At 44.0% G+C, this 22,660-nt stretch overlaps 1 protein-coding gene across 2 annotated transcripts; it reads left to right on the top strand.

The window, feature by feature from the left end:
* Positions 1-205: 205 nt before the first annotated feature.
* ZNF786 (zinc finger protein 786) lies at positions 206-19,419 on the top strand. Of its 2 annotated transcripts, XR_006298624.1 has the most exons (6): positions 206-336; positions 8,361-8,487; positions 12,062-12,214; positions 13,656-15,968; positions 18,516-18,597; positions 18,972-19,419. XR_006298624.1 is itself a non-coding variant. In XM_043589828.1 (4 exons), the coding sequence occupies exons 1-4, from the start codon at positions 319-321 to the stop codon at positions 15,716-15,718; spliced, it is 2,361 nt and encodes a 786-aa protein (XP_043445763.1). In that variant the 5' UTR covers positions 206-318; the 3' UTR covers positions 15,719-16,427. The 2 variants fall into 2 exon arrangements, 1 of the variants encoding a protein (XP_043445763.1); XM_043589828.1 differs by lacking the exons at positions 18,516-18,597; positions 18,972-19,419 and having other exon boundaries at positions 13,656-16,427.
* Positions 19,420-22,660: the final 3,241 nt, after the last annotated feature.

The following is a 22,660-nucleotide window of genomic DNA, read 5'->3' as shown; positions in this document are numbered from 1 at the left end:
TTCTCCCCACTTGCAGCTGAAGCCCCACGTCCGCCTCTCCGTCTTCCTCTCTCCAGCTCCGTTCAGTGCCTCTCGGTCTGTCTTCCTCGCTTGGAGACCCAGACCCAGCGCCAGGACCCGGGGACGGCGCTGGCTCCTCCCGGCCGCAGGGGGCGCTGTGGGGCCGGGCCGGGCGCGAGTCCCAGCGTGCACCGCGCGGGGGCTGGGCCTGCGGGGCTGGGCGGAGCTGGAGGCCGCGCGCCCGAGGAGGTGCCGCGGGGCCGCCCGGGAACTTAGCGTCCCCGCGGGGCCGCGGGCCTGGAGGGACCGTGAAGGGCCATGGCCGAGCCGGCTCCGGTAAGAAAGGCTCCGTGCGCGGACGCCCAGTTTCGGGGCTCGGGGCGGGTCTTCGGGCTCCGGCGTGGCGGGCCTCCATCCGGGGTCCTCGCGGGGTGGCAGCGGAGGACGGGTGGAGCTGCGTCTGTCCGGGTGTAAGGTCCGGACCGTGGACGGAGCCGGTGGCCGCACTCCCGAACAAGCCGAGCGTGGACCAGGCCCACTCAGCAGCGGGCCCTGCCTGGCCGGGGGCGCCCGGGCGTGGCGGGGGCTGACAAGGGAAAGGAGAGAAATGGGTCTGGTTCCCTTGTGGGTGTCACAGCTCAGCCAGTTTTACATGGCAGTTACTGAATTCAGAACAAGTGTTTAAAAAATTTAAGACTCTGAGTGATTGAAATGATGGCTGGCAGCGGCTTGAATACGATAATTCACCTGCTAACGTTTGAGTGTAAGAAGGAAGGAAGACAGGTCGGAAGGAATAGAATAGGATATAAAAATCTAAGCAGAATGCACACTATTTGTTTAATGTTTTGTTGCAATCGAGGTTTAGAAGGAATGACCATTTATTATGTTTTTGTTTAATACCTTAGAAACTTTCATATTGAGCATTTTTTCTTTTTTTTTAATTTTTTTAATGTTTATTTATTGTTAAGAGACAGAGAGACACAGAACGTGAGCAGGGGAGGAGTGGAGAGAGGGGGAGACATAGAATCTGAAGTAGGCTCCAGGCTCTGAGCTGTCAGCACAGAGCCCTAGGCGGGGCTTGAACTCACAAACTGAGAGATCATGACCTGAGCCAAAGTCGGTCGCTTAACCAACTGAGTCACCCAGGCGCCCCGAGCATTTTTTTCTGATCACTAAATGAATTCATGAGGTTATTTCAAAGTAGCGTTAATAGTCTCAGCTAAGAAAGCATAATTCCTAGGATTAAATATTCAAAAGATATGCAACACTTTTATGGAGAAATTATAAATAAATGGGAGATAGCGAGGCCCGTAGATGGAAAGACTAAATACAGTAAAGATGATACTTTTCTTCCAAGTTAATATGTAAATTTACCGCAGTTTTATCAAAATGGCAGTAAGATTTTTGTGAATGTAAACAGATTTTATTTTTTGTTTAAAAACATTTTTTTAGGGGCGCCTGGGTGGCTCAGTCGGTTAAGCGTCCGACTTCAGCTCAGGTCATGATCTCATGGTTTGTGAGTTTGAGCCCTGTGTAGGGCTCTCTGCTGTCAACACAGAACCTGCTTTGGATCCTCTGCCCTTCCATGCTCGTTCTCTCCCCCCCCCCCCCCCAATAAACTTTAAAAAATTAAAAAAAAAAACAGAAGACATACACAAGGAGAAAGTATTTGTAACCTAATTTAGTCAACAATTAATCAATATACAAGTTATGTAAAGAAATTGTAGAAATGAGCACCTGGGTGGCTCAGTCAGCTGAGCATCTGACTCTTGGTTTTGGCTCAGGTCATGATCTCAGTTTGTGGGATCGAGCCCTGCATCAGGCTCTGCGCTAATGACGTGGAGCCTACTTGGGAATCTCCCTCTCCTCTCTCTGTCCCTCCCCTATTTGTGCTGTCCCTCTCTCTCTCAAAATAAGTCTACCTAAAAAAAAAGAAATCCTAGAAATGAAAGCATAAGTCACCCAGTAAAAAATATAGGTAAAAGATCTGAACAGTCAGTTCAGAAAACTGAAAACAAATGGTCAGTGGATAAAAGAATGGATTAAAAATTGTGACATATTCAGATAATAGAACAGGACACAAAATTAAATCAATTCTGTATCTATCAATATGGACAGATCTCAAAATGTTGAATGAAAAATCCAAGCTGCAGTATAATAAAGCATTTGTGCACAAAAATTAAAGTAATACTTATTTATAGATACTTATGTGTATTTAAAAATTAAAAACATGAATTGAAAAGTTACTACACGCACATAATGTTCGCTTCTTGGAAGAGAGAATAGGACTGAGTATAAGATACATTGAAGGGGCACCTGGATGGCTCGATTTGTTGAGCTTACATAAGGCTCTTGATTTTGGCTCGGGTCATGATCTCACGGTTTGTGAGATCGAGCCCCACGTCAGGCTCTGTGCTGACCAGCATGGAGCCTGCTTGGGATTTTCTCTGTGCCCCTTCCCAGTGCCCATGCCCTCTCTCTCAAAATAAATAAACATTTTTAAAAAAACAATAGGACACCTGGGTGACTCAGTCGGTTAAGCAGCTGACTCTTGATTTCAGCTCAGGTCATGATCTCATGGTTTGGGAGACTGAGCCCCACGTTGGGCTCTGCACTGACAGTTGGGAGCCTGCTTGGGATTCTCTTTCCCTCTCTACCCCTCCCCCACTCACACATTTTCTCTCCCTCTCCCTCTCCCTCTCCCTCTCCCTCTCCCTCTCCCTCTCCCTCTCCCTCTCCCTCTCCCTCTCTCCCCCTCCCTCCCCCTCCCTCCCCCTCCCCCTCCCCCTCCCCCTCTCCCTCTCCCTCTCAAAAAAACTTTAATAAATTTTAGAAAGATTTTAAAAATATTGAAGAGGGACTAAAGAGGACTTGAGTTTCATCTGTCATATTCTATTTCATTAAAAGGAAGTCTAAAGAAAAATGTTGAATTCTTAAATCAGTAGTATACTGATAACAACCCAGGATACTTGTTATAATGTTCTAATTTTCTGAATCTTTAACTTCTGAAAATTAAAGTAATAATGAAGGCTTTTTGAGCATTTCTTGAAAACATTTTTAAAGTAAGGAATTTAATCAGAGGAGAATAAGTATATTTTAAACAAAAACATGCATTCATTTCTGCTATAACATATCACATGCATTTCTAAAAATCACAGTGCAGTGCAAAATCATGTAGTAAAAACCATAGCTTACCGGAGGAATGGTGTTTAGATACACAACATTCAAAAAGTTTGTCAGTGACATGTTGAAAAGATAGGAACCTAGTAAAAACACACTTCTATGCATGTTAAATTATTAACAAAATAAACTAGCTTAAAAACTACCTGAAATTTGCTTATGGAAGTGGGTGTAAGAAGGGGCAGTGAGGTGGAAGGACCATTATCCGAAATCAGACGGAAAGTTTCAACACCAGGTTTGGAGAGGTTGGGCTCATAAAAGAGGGTAATTAATCTGAGGAAGCTGGCGGATTCTTCTCGAAGGGTATGTGCGGGCGTGTTTTGTATATTCCTTCTCATCTCTCTGTGGCAGCCTGGCACGGTTCCTTCCCCCGCCGCTGCTGACATTCTGTAACTGGCTAGTTTGTGTTGTAGGGGGCTGTCTCGTGCTCTGTGGGATGTTTACCAGTATCCACTACATGCAAGTAGCAGCTTGCCCAGTCCTGACATAAGCGTCCCCAGACATTGCCAAACGTCCTCTGGGGTGTAAAATTGTCCTCATGTGGAACTGACCTAGAGTTTCTCACTGACAAACTTGCATATAAGCAAGTGTAAAATTTTGTGACAAATTATTTTTGTTTCAATTTTTTTTTAATGTTTACTTTTGAGAGAGAAAGCGTGAGCAGGGGAGGGGCAGAGCGACAGAGACAGAGACAAGAGACAGAATCCGAAGCAGGCTCCAGGCCCCGTGCTGTCAGCACAGAGCCTGACTTGGGGCTCGGACTCACGAGCTGTGAGATCATGACCTGAGCTGAAGTCAAACGCCCAGCCTACTGAGCCACCCAGGCCCCAATATCAATCATGTTAGGACAAATTCACATTTTAAAAACATAGCAGAAATGACTGTTTCATTAAACTTAATGAATTGCTGATATAAATGTAAAGGAATAATTAGATTTTTTTAAAAACGTAAATCTAAGCTTCATATTCCATATAACGAAAAGATGAATGAAAATAAAAGTTGAAACAAACTGTACTTTAATACCCATAGGAAGTAAACACATACGGCAAAACATTGGGAGTTAAAACTGATGTAAAGAAGACAATAGGGGGCACCTTGGTGGCCCAGTTGGTTGAGTCTCTGACTCTTGGTTTCACCTCAGGTCATGATCTTGCAGTTTTGTGAGTCCAGCCCCACGTCAGGCTCTGTGCTGACAGTGGGGAGCTGTTTGGGATTCTCCCTCCCTCTGCCCCTTCCCTGCTTGCATTCTCTCTGTCTCTCTCAAAATAGATAAATTTTTAAAAAACTTAAAAAAGAAAGCAGTAGGGGCTCCTGGCTGGCTCAGTCAGTAGGGCATGTGACTCTTGATCTCAGGGTTGTGGCTCAAGCCCCACGTTGAGTGTAGAGATTACCTAAAAAAAAAAAAAAATCTTAAATATAATTTGAAAAAGAGAGAAAAGGAAACCATAAAAGAATGTGCATTTAATGTAAATTACTTTAACAAATACATAATTTACATGCTTCTAGTTATAAACCTTAGACAGATGCATGCTATCACCACTCTTATTCAACATCATTCCAGCCAATACAATAAGAAAAATAAGAAATGATAGGCTTAAATGGTTAAAAGAAATGTTAATTTGCAGATCTCATTCTCAACACAGACACTCCAAGGCAGTCAACTAAAGTGTTAGCCAACAAGGGAATTCATTTCCAGAATAAACACAAAAATTAGCTTCCCAACCTTTCATAATTAGAAATTTTAGTGGGGGGAAAAAGAACCCAAAACATGGTAGCAACAAAAATTCTACCATCCCTAGAAATGAACCTGTTGAGAATTATGTAAAATCTACATGAAGAAAACTAATTTTACTAAAGCACATAAAATGTCTAGAAAAATGAGAGACATGTTTCTGCGTGGAAAGAACCCATATTTTAGAGGTCCATTTCTCCCCAAATTAATATATTAAGCATATTCGTATCAGAATCCCATGAGAATTTGTATAAATTTGACAAAATATCTTTACTATTTATGTAGAAGAGAAAACAGACAAGAAAGGCCAAGACGTTTTCCTATGGGAAATGATGGAGGTTAGTGGTGGATGGCCATGCCCCCTTAAAAAGCAAAATATCTAGGGGCGCCTGGGTGGCTCAGTCGGTTAAGCGTCCGACTTGGCTCAGGTCATGATCTCATGGTCCGTGAGTTCGAGCCCGCGTCGGGCTCTGTGCTGACAGCTCGGAGCCTGGAGCCTGTTTCAGATTCTGTGTCTCCCTCTCTCTGACCCTTCCCCGTTCATGCTCTGTCTCTCTCTGTCTCAAAAATAAATAAAGGTTAAAAAAATTTTTTTTTAAATAAAGCAAAATATCTGATAAAACTATAAGAATTATACTGCAGTATTGGAGCAAAAAAGGATAAATGGAAGTATAAATGGAGTATAAATGCCAAGTATAAATGGAAGCCTAATTAATGAAAAACAATTCCAAATCAATGGTGAAAGAATAGACTGTTGAGTAAGTTTTGTGATAACTGAAAATCCACTTGGAAAAATAATTATATTCCTTCCTGTTATGTTACACATAAATAAGTTCCAGATGGAAAACGGTCTAAGTCTAATAAAAGTTATAAGAATGTTAAGAAGAATTTAAGAGAATATTTTATAATTTTAGAATAGGAAAAGTCTTCCAAATCAAGATACTAAACCCTAAAGTTTTCTCCTGAAAACTATAATAGAGAGAAAAGCAGTGTATAATAATATGAGAGAAAACCCTAAAGTTTTCTCCTGAAAACTATAATAATATGAGAGAAAAGCAGTGTAGAAGATGGAGAAATTATCTTTATTTGAGAATTTTTATTGTATCCCACCATAAACTTAATAGGATTGATAAATAATATGGCACATTAATTGGATACACAGTAAGCTTACAAAAATCAGTAACTTTTTAAAAAACTATTAATAATAATTTGAAATGGCACCCCAAAAGGGGTGGTCTCATTTACAATTGTTGGAAAGACCACAGAATACCAGAAATAAAGTTAATAAAAAAGACTCAGAACATTTATGAAGAAAATAATTTTATTAAGGATAGCAAGCTGGACCAAATGAATGTAGAACATGTTTCTAGATGAGATCAATCTTTCCTAAATACATATATACAGTTAATGCAGTCCAGACTGGAATTCCAATGCACTTTTTTGTTGTTGGACTAAATAATTTTGGAGTTTATAAGAAAGGATACATATCTACGAATTCACAGCAATAACTTTGAAAAGAATGTGAGGAGAGGGTAAGACTTACCATCCCATTATTACAATATTGCATAGGTACTGTAATCAGACACATATAGAAAGTGTAAGAGAATATATAGATTCACATATTTATGAAAATCTAATACATGCAAAGATTAAAGGTTGACATTCCAATCTAAGGAGAAAGGATAGTATACTTATTGGTGTGTGATTGGCTCTCCATATGTATCTATTAAAGATGCCAATCTCATCTGTAGAATTTTCTTTGATTTTTACTAAAAATATTAACTTATTTTGAGAGAGAAAGAGATTATGTGAGCAGGGGAGGGGCAGAGAGAGAGGGAGAGAGAGAATCCCAAGCAGGCTCCCCACTGTCAGCACTAAGCCTGATGCAGGGCTCCATCTTGCAAACTGTGAGATCATGACCTGAGCCAAAATCAAGAGCCAGAAGCTCAACTGACTGAGCCACCCAGGTGCCCCTCATCTATAGAATTAAATTGCAAATCTAAGGGCAAAAAATATTAGTAGAATATTTGTATAACTTTTTGGTGTGGGGGACACTTAAAAAGCTGGAAACTATGGGGGCACCTGGGTGGCTCAGTCTCACGTCTCTCTCTCAAAATAAACCTTTAAAAAATTAAAAAACAGGGGCGCCTGGGTGGCGCAGTCGGTTAAGCGTCCGACTTCAGCCAGGTCACGATCTCGCGGTCCGTGAGTTCGAGCCCCGCGTCGGGCTCTGGGCTGATGGCTCGGAGCCTGGAGCCTGTTTCCGATTCTGGGTCTCCCTCTCTCTCTGCCCCTCCCCGTTCATGCTCTGTCTCTCTCTGTCCCAAAAATAAATAAACGCTGAAAAAAAAATTTTTTTTTTAAAAAATTAAAAAACAAACCTGGAAACCATGGAAAGGACTGACAGATCAAATTAAAGACTCAAAATGCTCTATTTGGCAGAAGATAAAATCAAAATACAAACGACTGGGGGAGAAAATGTTTGCTAGTCAATCAAAGGATGATTCACCCTGATATAAAGAAGTTCATTCAAATTATAGGAGTCCACGAGAATGTTGAGCAAAGGATGTGAACAGACATGTACAAAGATACTGGAACATCCTCCACACCCGAAAAGTATGAAAAGGATGTTAAGCCTCACAAATGAATGCAAATTAAAACAATGAAATTTTTTTACCCATTGCACTGCCAAAAAAAATAATAAAGGTTTAAAAACGTGCTGTGCTGATGAAGGTGCAAAGAAATAAGTCATCTTATTAGCAAAAGGGCAAAAGTGCTGGATTTTTTTTTGGAAGGCAGTCTAGTGGTATTTATTAAACTGAACATTTTTATACCTTTTGATTTAGTAGTTCTCCTTTTTAGGCTTTATCTTACAGTGGTAAAAGCACTAGTATATCAGGAAGCATATCAGAGCATTGTTTGTAATTTATAAAGGAAATGGAAACTATATGTCCCATTCATGGGGTATGTGTGCCCATGCAATGGAATATAATGCAGTTTGCAAAAACCTGGTTTTGCCTGTACACACTGACCTGGAAAAACACCTGACATATTAAGTGAATGAAGTTACACAGTGCTTTATTCCCTCTTTTGTTTTTAAAAGAAGAAAAATATCCTATACAAATGCATATGTAGTTTGAACAACCATAACGAACCACGGTTAACAAAACCACATGGTTGGAGTAGGGGGAGGAGCAGTTCTCAAGGAGGAAGCTGCTGAATACACAAGAACAGGATCCTCTAAAAAAGTCTTTTAAATTGATGAAAAGGAGGGGCACCTGGTTGGCCAGTGGGTAAAGCGGGTGATTCTTGATCTCAGAGTTGTGAGTTCGAGCTCCACGTTGAGGGTAGAGTTTACTGAAGAAAGAAAATAAATACATTGATGAGAAGGAGCCGAAATCATTTTGAAGCAATAATGACTGTGTATGTATTATGTCTGTAATTTCAGTTACCTCTGACTTTTGAAGATGTTGCCATTTATTTCTCTGAACAAGAATGGCAGAATCTGGACGCATGGCAGAAGGAGCTTTACAAGCATGTAATGAGAACCAATTATGAGATTCTTGTTTCTCTAGGTAAGAAGTGCTTGATTTTGTGGGTAGATCCTGGAAATGGGCCTGACAGAGGTCTTGGCCACTTGAGTTTCCTGTTTGGTAGGTGGCCAGATTTCTCAGAAATTAACTCAGAAAGGTATTTTTGTTTTTGTTTTACCCTAGAGTCATATGTTAAATACACCTCGGGACTTTTAGTCGCTACACAGTCATAGGGTGCCATGATTTCCATATTGGAGCACTCCTAGCTCCTATCCATAATGTACCCATATTATCTTTAATATGGGTAGTGTCCCTACTTGTCAGCTTTTACAGTGGGGTCTGTATAACTCAGAAAAGCTATAATATTTCCCTGCAGTGAGATTTTGTAAGGTTATACCCTGAGATGTTTAACAGGAGCTGTCTCTGCTTGGTTATATTAATGTGTTCTTTTTAGTCTTTTTCCTTACTTGGTCTTCATATGTTTGTTTGTTTTTTTAATTTATCAAATGTGATTTTTAAGAATCAGTCTGTTCAGAGAAGTGTCGAATGATAAAGTCTCTGCTTCATCCTCACTCCTGCACTCAGTTCATTTCCCAAGGCAACCACGTTTAACCTTTTCTGTTTTAGTTCTTACTGTGGTTTCCTCCAATCTTACTATCATGATTGTATCTCAGTTTCTTGATTTATCACGTCTAGACAGCATTAACTCATTACTATGAAAAATGAGGGATTAACTCACTTATAGGATCTTCTGTCTCCTTTTTTCCCTTTCCCCCGAATTTTGAGGTTTTTTTTTTTTCAGGCCTCTATGGGCTAACTTTATAACTTAAATAATAAACTTCTAGATCATGTTCTGTGAACTTCATATTACATCTCAATTACTTCAGTGTATGAAGATAAGGTGATTAGTTCTCCTGTACTTCCTGTCACCTCTTCTGCTAGCTCCTAACAGCCATACCACTTCTTTATATCGTAAGGTTTCTAATACGTTATATTCTATTCTTTCACCATAATTAAGTTTTCTAGTCTTTACATAGAGAGTGTTGTTTCTAAAACATATAATCTAAGATATTACATATTTTTATTTTTACTGAAGAACCAATTAAAGTAGTTGAATCTATAGAGAAAGAAAGATAATCTTATTATCATCCATCCTGTTCTACCCAGAAAGAATGTTCCAAACATCAGGATTAAATGGATGTGAAGTGGTATATTGTTGTGGTTTTGATTTGAATTTCCTTAACAGCTAATCGTGTTGAGCATCTTTTCATTTGTATACCTTCTTAGGAGAAATGTCTGTTCAAATACTTTGCTCATTTTTAAATTTATTTCTTTGTCTTTTCATTGTTGAGTTTTAAGAGTTCTCCATTTGTAGGGCGCCTGGTGGCTCAGTCTGTTAAGCATCTGACTCTTGATCTCATCTCAGGTCTTGATCTCAGGGTCATGAGTTCAAGCCCTGTGTTGTATTAAAAGCCTATTAAAAACAAATTCCCTATTTGTTTTGGATACTGGACCCTTATCAGATACATAATTTGCAGATAATTTTCTCCCATTCTGTGGTTGTCTGTTCACTTTCTTTATTTTTTAAATTTGGGGGGGGGGTGAGAAAGAGATAGAGAGGAGAGAGAGAAAATATGAGTGGGGGAGGGGCAGAGAGAGGGGAAGGACAGGATCCTAAGCTGGCTTGGTGCTGTTTTTTGACATCTCTTCTCACAGACTGAGATCACGACCTGAGCCGAAGTTGGATGCTTAACCGACTGAGCCACCCAGGTGCCCCTGTTCAGTTTCTTGATACTATCCTTTGAAGCACAAAAGTTGTCAATTTTCATGAAGCCCAACTTCTTTTTCTTGTGTTGCTTGAGCTTTTGGTGTCATATCTAAGAAACCATTGCTTAATCCAAAGTCACACTGATTCACTCCTATGTTTTCTTCTGAGAGGTTTAGAGTTTCATTGCTTACATTTAGGTCTTTGATCCCTTTTGAGTTAATTTTTGTATACAGTGTGAAGTAGGGATCCAACTTCTTTTGCATATGGATATCCAGTTGTCCCAACACCATTTGTTGAAAAGTCTTTCCCCATTGAATTCTCTTGGCACCCTTTTGGAAAATCAGTTTACCATAAATGTAGAGTTTTATTTGTGGATTTTCAATACTGTTTCATTGATGTATATATGTTTGTCTTTTTGATTACCATTACTTTTAGGATCAGTTTGTCAAAAAACAAGGCAGATTGGATTCAGGGAATATTGTCATTTTAACAATATCAAGGCTTCCTTTTCATGAACATGGGATATCTTCCTATTCATTTATGACAAAATCTCTTTGAACAATATTTTATAGTTTTTATTGTATAAGTCTTGGATTTCTTTTATTAAATTTATTCCTAAATGTTTTATTCTTTTTTGTGTTATTATAAATTGAATTGTTTTCTTGGTTTTGTTTTTTTTATTTATTTTTTCATTTTTAAGTTTATTCACTCAGAGAGAGAGAGAGACAGAGAGAGAGAGAGAGAGAGAGAGAGAGAGCAAGCACAAGCTTGGGAGGGGCAAAGAGAAAGGGAGAGAGAATACCAAGCAGGCTCTGCACCATCAGCTCAAAGCCTGATGTGGAGCTTGAACTCACAAACTGTGAGATCATGACCTGAGCCAACGTTGGACACTTAACTGACTGAGCCACCCAGGCTTTACTTTTGGAAAAATACTTTCATTTTAAAAGATGCTGGGATTTCAACAGATGAAGATTGAGAATAGGTATATGGATTTAAACAAAAGATAGGGATTCCTTTTCTCATGAAAGAAGTCTTAGAATTCTTTTGGGATTGAAGTCAGATTTCAGAGGACAAGGAGGAATCTAGAACAGTGATCTGTCTCCACATGTACTACACCAGTCTGACATTTTCTTCCTGAGGCAGGCATTGCCCAGTGTACCCTCTTTCTCTTATTTGAACCATACACTGATCTCCCTTTAGCAACCTATGAAGCATACTTTAGATTCTGTTAAATATATTTTATTGAAAGAAAATTTTACTTGAAAATAAATAAATTAAACATTTCTTTTGGGAAATGGGGGTCATATATTAAAGAATCTTGCAACTATTTTCATCTGTTTATTTCATTGCTTACAACCCTTTTTATTCTAGCAGAACTCCACCATGTTTGGAGTCATGATTAGCACCGTCACCAGAGAACTTCTGAGAATATTTTAGCTGGAGCGACCTACTTTGAAATTGCCTAGGACAGGCATTCGAGTTATTTTTCCATCTCCCCCTCTTCTCGTGATATCTGTCCAGCTGTCTCCAGGGCTGTCCCACCATTCTCAGAGCACCCTACTAGTGAGTTTTATGAAACCCATGGCTAAATACATATTGCTAGACATATGGGGACCAAGACAGGATTTAAACAGTATAACTGATTTAACAGGTCCAGAAAGATTAGGAAGAACTTTTAGGATGTGTGGGCAGTTTTACTCCTCTTTGTGCAAACCTATAATCTATTTTTTGACATCTCTTCTCATACATTATCCCAGGAATACATTTAAAAAATTTAAAAACAACTCCGCGTGCTTTAAATTTAGTGCTCAAAGAAACCAAAATACCCTGTCTAACTTCTTTGTACAGATGATGGACTTCCCAAACCAGAGCTAATATCACGGATTGAACAGGGGAAAGAGTTCTTCAAGAACTGGGGAGAATCACAGAAATCAGGAAACATAATTTGCTCTTCAGCTGATCTGCATTTTGATCCAGTTATTGAGGGACATCTGTTTTGGCGTGAGTATTAAGAAATTAGGGCCCTTTCCTGAGGACATCACATTCAGATATCTTTGTTCCAGTTCTCTGATCATGTCTTCCTGTTTGGCTAGGCTGAGGCTTGATGTCTGGCATATTCTAGAAAAAGGCAGTAAAGCACAGTGGTTAGGAGTATGGGTCCTGGACTCTGAGTCTGGATCTTGCTTTTCTGGGTCGCCTTGGGCAAGTTATTCAACCTCTCGATATTTCAATTTCCTGGCCTATGAAATGAAGATAATAAAAGCACCTACATTATAGGTTTAAGTAGGTTAGTATACATAAAGTGTTAAAATGATACATGGCACACAGTAAGAGCTCAGTAAGTAGGCACTATTGTTAGTAGGCAGGGCTGGTGTGGGGCGGGGTGGTAGCGAAACTGGTTATCTAAATCCTAGTGACCAAAATTGCTTCCTTCCTATCTGGGAACTGTTGTCTCTACTTGAATACCTAAAACTTAGCTCTCCTCTGTTGTTTCTTGTTATCATAGGAGAGTCTGAAATTTTTGGATTCTTAAAAGGCAGCATTAAAATACGGAATGAGAAAGCCAACGGGAGCATCATTCCCAGAAATTTGTTTCGTTTGCTTAGTTTGTTGCTGCTGCTTTCTGGACAGTAAAGGAGTTTTGCTTCACAAATTCTTTCACTTTTTACCATCTGTTATCAATTCTTCCAAGAAACCTTTTTAAAAGGTTGGTGGAAATAGGGGCGAGGAGTGGGGAACAGAGCCCAAGCCCTGCTGCCTGGCCTGAGGGACATCCCCTGGGTGACATGGGACCGTGGTGTTAGGGTCTAATAGTGACACCGTCATCATCCTGACTCCAGAAATGCCTCCACATCAAAACGGCACAAGTTGGATGGTCCTGTAGTCATGGCGGTGAGCACATGGGGTGTGCAGTATGCCAGGCACGTGTTCAACACCGTAACTGCAGGAACTCAATCATGACAATCAAATGTCCTGTTGTTTCCCTGTTTCTACGGGAGAAGGAACCAAAGCCAAGAGAGATTCACTTGACAGAGGCTAGACAGCGGAAAGGTGGGATTTGAACCCAGACGGTCTCATTTCAGAGCATAGGCCCTATTAAGACCTATATTTTCCTTTTTTTTTTTAAGTTTATTTATGTAATCTCTATACCCAACATGAGGCTCGAACTGATGACGCTGAGATCAAGAGTGGCATGCTATTCCGACTGAGCCAGACAAGCGCTCCTAGATTTTCCTCTTTTAAGAAAAGTTTTTTTCGGTTTAATGTTAGCAGACTCTCACCAAACTCCTGGTCATTAAATGGAACCATACTGAAATGTCCTTGGTTGTGGAGCTCCGTGGGAGCTGGGTTCCCAGAGGTCACTGTTACTGCTCCCTTTCCTGGTGATATAAGCCTTTAGTCATGACAGGAATACGGACTGAAGTTTTGTTTTCCATTTCAGGAAGTCAACAAGCTGTGAATTCAGGAGAAGCTAAATGCGGGTTCCAAGTAGATCTACAGGGCCAGTGCCCCTCTGAACCCTCACTAGGAGGAAGGGCAGATGCTTCCTTCAGGCCTGACGGGAGGATCGCTCTCGTGAATCCACACAGACAAGTCGCATGGGCTCCAATTCCAGTAGTCCCCTGCTGCAGGGAACCTACCCGGAGAGAAGGAATCCCAAGTCCCAGAACTCTGGCTCCCCCTGCCTTTCAGGAGGTCCCCTCCCGGGAGGGCACCCAGCACCCAAGCGCTGTTAGCGAGGAAAGCTTTTGGAAGAAGAATCACTTAGAGAAGCACCAGAGCCACTTGAGTGACCAGCCATGTAGGCCCTGGAAGAAACTCAGCAAACAAGCCGATCCACAGCAACAGCGCAGCATCCCTCAGGGTCGGAGGCATTTCCGGTGTCACGACTGCGGGCGGAGCTTCCACCGGAAGCGGTATTTGCTCAGGCATCTGGCTGTACCCGCGGGGACGAGCCCCCCGCAGGGCCTTGGATGTAAACGGTGCGGCCCGCGCAAGCAGAGCGTTCTCGGCCACCGCCTCCGGCGCAGGGGGGAGAGGCCTTCCCAGTGCCCCAGGTACGACCGGAGCTCTCTCCCGAAGAACAGCCTGGCGGCTCCCCAGGGCCAGCCCAGCAGGGGGAGGCTGGTCTCCCGTGGCGAAGGCGACCTGGCCCTCCCAGGGAAGGCACGGCGGGCCAGCTTGCGCTCGGGAGGGAAGCCAGGCCCGTGGCCGGGGGCCGCGGAGACTGTCCGACACCGCCCCGCCGGGGAGAGGCCGTTGTCTTGCCCCGAGGGTGGCGAACGCTTCGCTGCCGGGTCCCAGCTCGCCAGCCACAAACGGGTGCACGCGGGAGAGCGGCCCTTCCGGTGCCAGGAGTGCGGCGACAGCTTCCGCCCGGGTGGCTCGCTGGAGGTCCACCGGCTCGCGCACGGCGGCGGCAGACCCTTCTCCTGCGCCAAGTGCGGCAAGGGCTTCGCCAAGCGGTGTAAGCTCACGGAGCACGTCCGAGTGCACAGCGGGGAGAGGCCCTTCGGGTGCGCCGACTGCGGCCGGAGCTTCCGCCAGAGGGGACAGCTGCTGCGGCACCGCCGCCTGCACACGGACGAGAAGCCCTTCCAGTGCCCGGAGTGCGGGCTGAGCTTCCGCCTCCAGAGCATGCTGACAGCACACCGGCTCCGGCACGGCGGGGAGAGGCCGTTCTCCTGCGGCGAGTGCGGCAGGGGCTTCGCGCACCGCTGCAAGCTCCGGGAGCACCTGCGAGTGCACAGCGGGGAGAGGCCCTTCCGGTGCCCCGAGTGCGGCAAGAGCTTCCGCCTCAAGGGCATCCTGAAGGCCCACCAGCGCACCCACAGCAAGGAGAGGCCCTTCTCGTGCGGGGAGTGCGGCAAGGGCTTCACCCGGCAGTCCAAGCTCGCCGAGCACTTCCGCGTGCACAGCGGCGAGAGGCCCTTCCGCTGCTCCAGCTGCGACCGGAGTTTCCGCCTCAAGGGGCAGCTGCTTAGTCACCAGCGCCTGCACACGGGCGAGAGACCCTTCCAGTGCCCCGAGTGCGGCAAGAGCTACCGCGTCAAGGCCGACATGAAGGCCCACCAGCTGCTGCACGGCGGGCAGATGCCCTTCTCTTGCGAGTGCGGCAAAGGCTTCGCCAAGCAGTCCAAGCTCATCGAACACGTCCGGACGCACACGGGGGAGAAGCCCTTCCAGTGCCCCACGTGCGACAAGAGTTTCCGCCTGAAGGCGCAGCTGCTCAGCCACCAAGGCCTGCACACAGGCGAGAGGCCCTTCCACTGTCCCGAGTGTGATAAGAACTTCCGGGAGAAGGGACACATGCTGAGGCACCAGCGCATACACAGACCCGAGAGGCCGTTCGCCTGCGGCGACTGTGGCAAGGGCTTCATCTACAAGTCCAAACTTGCCGAACACATCCGCGTGCACGCCAAATCCTGCAGTGCCCCCAGCGAGCCTGACGTCAAGAAGAGGCTCAGCCAGCTGTTCGCGATGATCGAGGCTGACTGGAGTTGAGGCCGGGAAGGGCGTCCAGAGCCTTCGGCAGGCTTGACGTTCCCTGGGAATCCACGGCAGCCATAGCGAAACCCGCCGGGAGACAGATTTTAGGAACAGGGGCCCTTTTTTGACCAAGAATGGAACCAAGTTAGGAGTATGAGAAGCCACAAAGGATTTTCTCGGCTAAAACATCACCAGGAAGGGGCGCCTGGGTGGCCCAGTCACTTGAGCATCCGACTCCTGATTTCGGCTCAGGTCATGATCTCAGGTTGGTGGGTTCGAGCCCCAGATCTGGATCCATGCTGACAGCCCGATCCTGCTTGGGATTCTCTCTTACCCTCTGTCTCTGTCCTTCTCCCCCTCAGGCGCGGGCGCTCTCTTTCTCTCTCTAAAATAAACATTTAAAACATCACCAGTTCTATTTCCTATCCATTGATAAAAGAGATATCTGTTCTTCTTACCATCTTAAGTGGTCATTTCCCCCCAAATGTTCAGCTAGCTCTGAAATCCCAGCTTGAATTAAGACAAAAGGAAATCCTTCCAGTACTGTTCCCAAAGTTGAGGAGATGAGGTGGCTATTAAATGTCCACTGTTCTCCTTTTCCACAGTATGATTCTAAAGTGGGGGTTCAGGTATGTGTGAATTTTGTTGCAGCCCTGATATAATGTTGAATTTGGTTTTGATTCATTTATTTTGAAACTGTGAGCAATAAAACAAGTTCTCTGAATCCTGGTCTGTTTACGTGAATGCTGAGGCTTCACGGTATGTTTCGTGGTGGTGATGTATATAGTTCCCCCTAAAGAAAACTGATAATTTCGTCAAAGTTTGGTAATCTGAGTTGAAGAAATGTAAAAGCAAGGGTACTAAGGGGAGCCTGGGTGGCTTAGTTGGTTAAGCGCCAGCTCAGGTCATGATCTCACAGTTCGGGAGTTCGAGTCCTGCATCTGGCCCTGTGCTGACAGCTCGGAGCCTGGAGCCTGCTTCAGATTCTGTGTCTGCCCCTCCCCTGCTCGCACTCTGTTTCTCTCAAAAACAAATGAACATTAAAACAATTTTTTTTTTTTTTTTAAAGCGAGGATACTAAGATGTATAGGGCTAGAATTTAGATGAGAGATGGATTGGGACAGGAGATACAGGCTTAGGAGTTGCAGAACAGAGAAGCTGTTCGCAGCCAAGACACTGAAGGAGATTACCAAGAGTGCCTATCTAAGCAGTGACTAAATCTGAGTAAAGACAAAATAAAGCCAAGGGGCACCAGGCTGGCTCAGTGAGCAGAGCATGCGACCTATCTCGGGGTTGTGAGTTCTAGCCCCACACTGGGTGTGGAGATTACTTAAAATCTTCAGGAAAAAAATAAATAAAGCTAGACAGCTTTGTCATGCAGCAGTACAGGCAACAACAATTTAGTGTGGAGTTTGAAAGCAAATGTTAAAAGTAAACAGAAGTCCAGGAGATTACCCCACTTGTTACATGAGGTGAAGACGGCAGGAGCACAGAATGTTTGTACATTGGGGACAGAATTGCACTCCAGACGAAGAATTCCTGACTTTCAGAGGGCTCATGTTTCGTGTAAAGAATGGCTGACCTGAAATTTGGAGGGATGACAGAAAATGAGACTGCAACTAACCTACAACAAACACTTGCTATTAAAACAATGTTTCACAGATGATGTGCTCTGGAACACTGGCTCCAGAGGTATACTTTTTTTTTTTTTTAATTGTTTATTTTTGAGAGACAGAAAGAGCATGAGTGGGGGGAGAGCAGAGAGAGAGGGAGACACAGAATCCAAAGCAGGCTCCAGGCTCTGAACTATCAGCACAGAGCCCGACATGGGGCTTGAACCCACGAACTGTGAAATCATGACTTGAGCCGAAGTCGGGCGCTTAACCAACTGAGCCGCCCAGGCACCCCTCCAAAGGTGTACTTTTAAAAAAAGAGAAAAGCACCACATGGCCAATTGAGGTAAAAACAGTTTTCCCCCGTTCCCTCCACCCCACCACACACACATGCAGTCCATTAGGAATACCTAATGTATAGTATATTCTTAAATTGTGAATATATTTGACCTCGGGATTCTTTCTTTTTCAAAAACATTTACTATGACCTTGGGGACATAGAGTTCTGCAGGATTCATTTTGGAAAACATTACTGAAGAGCCCTTTTGGCTCCAGCAAAGCAGCCCTATGTCCATTAAGAAGGATGAGAATCCGGGGAGCCTGGGTGGTGTAGTCAGTTGAGCATTGGCGTCTTGGTTTCGACTCAGGTCATGAGTTCACTGTTCCGTGGGTTTGAGTCCTGTGTTGGGCTCTGCGCTGACAGTGCAGAGCCTGCTTAGGATGCTCACTCCCTCTCGCTCTACTCCTCCTCCACTCAATCTGTCTCTGTCTCTGTCAGGATAAATAAGTCAATTAAAAAAAAAATTTTTTTTTAAAGCATGAGAATCCAAGGAAAAGAGGTCTTAGGTTTTATGGGGCAAAGAAAACAGACCTTTAAGTCAGAATAAATTCGTATGTGGTTTAAGAGTACCCTCTTTCCTCAAGTGGTGGGACACCAGCAAAGGTCACTGACGACGTTAAAAGATTACATCATTTAGGCAGGTTTACAATCACTCAGAGCCACGGTGATGTCTGTTGTGTTCACAGAGTAGCCAATCTCGACGTGTGGAGCTAGACTCAATGTAAGCAGAGAAGGTGGATGCCCATGGTGGGGACCCTGCCAGCAGGATGTGATCAGGAACCCAGCAGAGGTTTCATGGGAGACCGAAGGCCGGAGCCTCTAGTTTGCTGTTCTCACTTATTGCCTGTTACCCTTGCAGGATTTCACAGATGGTAAAAGATCCAGAGGGTTCAAAATATTGTTAAAAACTAGAGGTGCCCTGGAGAAAGTCAAGAAGAAAGGTAAGATCCAACTAAACCCAAGTACTCCTTTCAATTCTTTTTAGACTTTATATAGATATAAATATATAAGGAATATAATAAATATATAGAATAATTTATAATTCTAAATTCCAAATTTTAGCATTATAAGGAGCAGGAAGATTTTTTATTCCAATCTCTAATGTTACAGAGGAGGAAACCAAAGGTATAGTAAATGTCTCACCCATAGTTAGTGGCTGGGTTGGGACTCTTTGTGGGTCCCCAGGTACGAGGGCAGGGATCCTTCCACCAAACTTAATTGGAAACTCAGGGAATTCATATTCTGTGCATGAGAAATACCAAGTGCTTAAAGTAATAAAACCAGTACAGTTACTAAGCCAATTAATTTGTTGCAGAAGAGAAGGGAAAACGTTTTCAAAATACAAAAGAAGATTACAAAGAAAGAGAACAGAAAAACAACAACTACTGAGGACAAAATCACACAGGCCTAAGGAGATTATTAGCATCTGGAAGAGACCAAAAGAGTAATGAAAGGTATTTTTTTTTTTAATAGGGAAGAAAAGCAGAGAATTAATGGAAACCCTTTATGATTATAAGAACAAAATGATTAGGGATAAAACACAAACATGTTTCAGACTGGATGTAATTCACTGCCTTACTCTTTACCAAGCAAGTTTGCAGGAGAGGTTTTCATCAACTTAACAAGGGCAGTTTGGAGTGATTAAATAACTACAGATCCAGAAACTTTTAGGTATAATTGACAAAATAAAGGACAGTTTGTTATCAGAAATGTTTTTTAACGTTAAAAAAAATTTTTTTTAATGTTTATTTGTTTTTGAGAAAGAGACAGTGCATGAGTGAGGACGGGCAGAGAGAGAGGGAGACACAGAATCCGAAGCAGGCTCCAGGCTCTGAACTGTCAGCTCAGAGCCCCAATGTGAGGCTTGGACTCATGAGCTGCGAGATCATGACCTGAGCCGAAGTTGGATGCTTAACTGACTGAGCCACCCAGGTGCCCCTGTCATCAGAAGTTTTAAAATGAAATGGAATGGAGCATCTGGGTGGCCCAGTACGTTGAGCGTCTGACTTTGGCTCAGGCCATGATCTCATGGTTCATGAATTGAGCCCCACGTTGGCCTTGCTGCTGTCAGCATAGAGCCCTCTTTGGATCCTCTGTCTTCCTTTCTCTCTGCCCCTCCCTGACTCTCTCTCTCTCAAAATAAATAAAAAATAACAGCCTCCACATTACATCCTTAACTTACAAACACTCCTGCTGGCGAGTGCTAGCTGGGTCATCTGACCATTGAATAGTAGTAGAATATGCCACCCCCAAATATGCCACTTTGGCATAAGGAAAGCAAAGGAAAGGAAGCAGATACAAGTTTCCTGCCTTCCCCCCATTTGCCGAAAAGCAGGACGTCAATTTCCAAAGCTGTGCCTCGGAAATCGCCCATTGGTTTCTACCGATGCCTACTTATCAGGAAGGACAAAAGTTAATCCAGAGACAACGTTAGACTCTAGCGGCCTGGGGACAGCACCAGAGAAATCTACATAACGAACATTACTAACTAGCCTTTACTCATCGTTAGAGTACCTTCCTTCCTCAGTTTGCCTCCCTGTCACCTCCCCCCACCCCCAAGCTCCTCATAGAAGCTAAAGGACTTGTTCTGAGCCCAAGGCAGTCCAGACCTTTCTTGAAACGACGGAACGGTGAAAAACACCATGGTGAGTACGTGAGTCGCGGAGAGGTGGGTGGAGTGGTGCAATGACTCACAATTTCATTTTGAAGAGGGGCAATTTGGATCAGGAAAAATTGAAGCAGAAAAAGGAACGTTATGCATGGTCCAATTCCATGACTTATATGCCGGCCAATCTTGGATCTAACCTTGTGTAGCCTCCAAAGGAGGAAGGGTCAGAGCTGTGGAGTGCAATTCCAGTTCTCCCAGTCCGGAGAGCAGGGGAGATCCGGATGCTGTTAAAGGATGCACAGAGCTGCCGACGCTCCCGGAGCAATCTGCTCCTCCTGCCCGCAGGCGGCACTGTGGGAGCCGAGTTCAGGCGCAGGAAAGGCAACATTTCCAGGATGCCTTGCGTATCTCCAGGGCGACAGGCGCCGCCCCCAGAGCTCGACCGCCCAGACTTCCTGGTGGCAGTGTGCGGGGTGGGTGGGGATGGGGGCTGCCGCAGTGACTGGGCATCAGGAAGGGGCAGCTGGTGCCGGACGGAAGCGAGACTCCGGTGTTGGATCACGCAGATGCTTTAGGTGCAGCATCAGGTGTGAGCCGTGACACCTCGGCGGGGCAGAGAGGTTGGCCCTCGGTCCCAGGGTGGCCTGCTGGTGCGGTTCCGGCCAGTAGGAGGCGCCCTCCGAGAAAGTCGGACGGTGGAATCTGCAGCCCTGGCCCAGCCCTCCAACCTGAGCTTGTGTTGTGGGATCCGGAGAGGGCCGTGCAGGCAAATCCGTGCGCTCAGCCCTGAACTGAGTTCCTTGAAGCAGAGACTGATTTTTTTCTCTTCTTACCCATCCAGTGTATGGCCCCAGTGGGCGCTCTCCGAACGCTTGTTGAATCAATGAATTAATGAACGTAGAGCCCTACACATAGCTACTGAATCTACAGTCAGCCCTGGGCTGAGAGTTCTAGTTTCCCTGAAGCTGAGTTTGCGTGTTGGTGAGGTGCAAAATAGGAGAAAGAACAGAGGAAATGATGGCTGAGAAAAGGAAAGAAGCCCTACGGGGGGACGGGGGGACGTATGATAGTACGACTCTAAATTGCAGTGATAGGGACCATCACTCTAGTAGTTCTTAAGAAAATGGTAATGATGGTCCTAAGTCTTATTTTAGTTTCAAGGTTTTCAAAGACCCCCAGGGTGACAGTAACTCAATTTCCGATACTTAGCCTAATTTGAAACAATGTTTCCCAAGAAACATGGCAATTAATTTCTTACTGCCTTTTTCACTAATGCAAAAAAGAAAGAAAGAAAAAAAAAGTATTAAAAATAGAATCCTTAGTGATTGTAATCTAACTCACTCATTTTATGGGTGAGTAAAGCGAGTTACAGAGATTGAAGTGACTTCCTCCATGTGACAGATAATACGACTTTGGTTTCCTGAGTTCCAGTTCTATGCCTGCCTGCCTGCCTTCCTTCCTTCCTTCCTTCCTTCCTTCCTTCCTTCCTTCCTTCCCTTCAACAAATACCTATTAGGACTTGCTTCCTTTAACAAATATTAATAAAATTCACAATATTGCTTCTCTTGGGTTGTGACTGCCTAATTAGCTTCTGTTCCACGTTTTCCAGGTTATCAGACATATCCAGCTTTCAGACATTTTCCTTGTTCCCCTTTGTCACTTTCTTCTAGGTAAAGTGACTATCTGATTTTATGGTGCTAAAGACAATTGGTGTTCTGACACTTGTAATGTGTTCTTGGGCCAAATAATCAGTGTTCAGTTTAAATTTCATTTTAGTGGAGCAACACAGTACCAAATGTAGAAACCTCTGCAGACGTAACTTTCTGCATTTCTTTCTCCTAAACGCATGAGTGTTTGAATCACAGAAAATGTTGAAGGCAGTTCTGTGCATACTTCATCACGCACTACCACGTGTCCTGTGGTATGTGCTCAAATGTTCATTTAATTGATTCAAACTACTCATTTCAAGTTGTGTTTCTCCAGTTACAAATGAGTGTCTGTGGCATTTCCAACGACTACTTTACGAGTCGCCCCACGACACACAGATCCTTCTTCTAAAACAAGAACCTATGTATTCGATATTCTACCTCTGCCAGGGGGCAAATCTGGTTTGGGTGAAGAATAGGTTAACTTGCAGAAAAAGGACCAGCAAAATCGTTGCAAGCTGTGCCTGTCGTACATATTGAAAAGTGTGGCTTCTCAAGATCCACGAACTCCTTATCTGAGACGAACAAAGGTAGAAGGTGTCTAAATATTTCTGATGAGGACAGGTGTGGAGCCATCCTGCGACAAAGGCAAGTGTGTTTGTGGGGCCAGGCGGCAGGGTCCTTTGATGATGTAGTCGTCTGTTTCTGAGCACAGGAGGAAGATCTGGAAGAAGCATCCGAAGGAACCCT

This window comes from Prionailurus bengalensis, chromosome A2 (assembly GCF_016509475.1).
Source record: "Prionailurus bengalensis isolate Pbe53 chromosome A2, Fcat_Pben_1.1_paternal_pri, whole genome shotgun sequence".
In the NCBI taxonomy this organism is placed as follows: domain Eukaryota; kingdom Metazoa; phylum Chordata; class Mammalia; order Carnivora; family Felidae; genus Prionailurus; species Prionailurus bengalensis.
This window is presented reverse-complemented; position numbering and strand designations above follow the sequence as displayed.

Coding starts and splice junctions, on each gene's coding strand:
- ZNF786 (XM_043589828.1), top strand. Junction 8,488..12,061: donor TGAGATTCTTGTTTCTCTAG/GTAAGAAGTGCT, acceptor TTCTTTGTACAG/ATGATGGACTTCCCAAACCA. Junction 12,215..13,655: donor TGAGGGACATCTGTTTTGGC/GTGAGTATTAAG, acceptor TTTCCATTTCAG/GAAGTCAACAAGCTGTGAAT.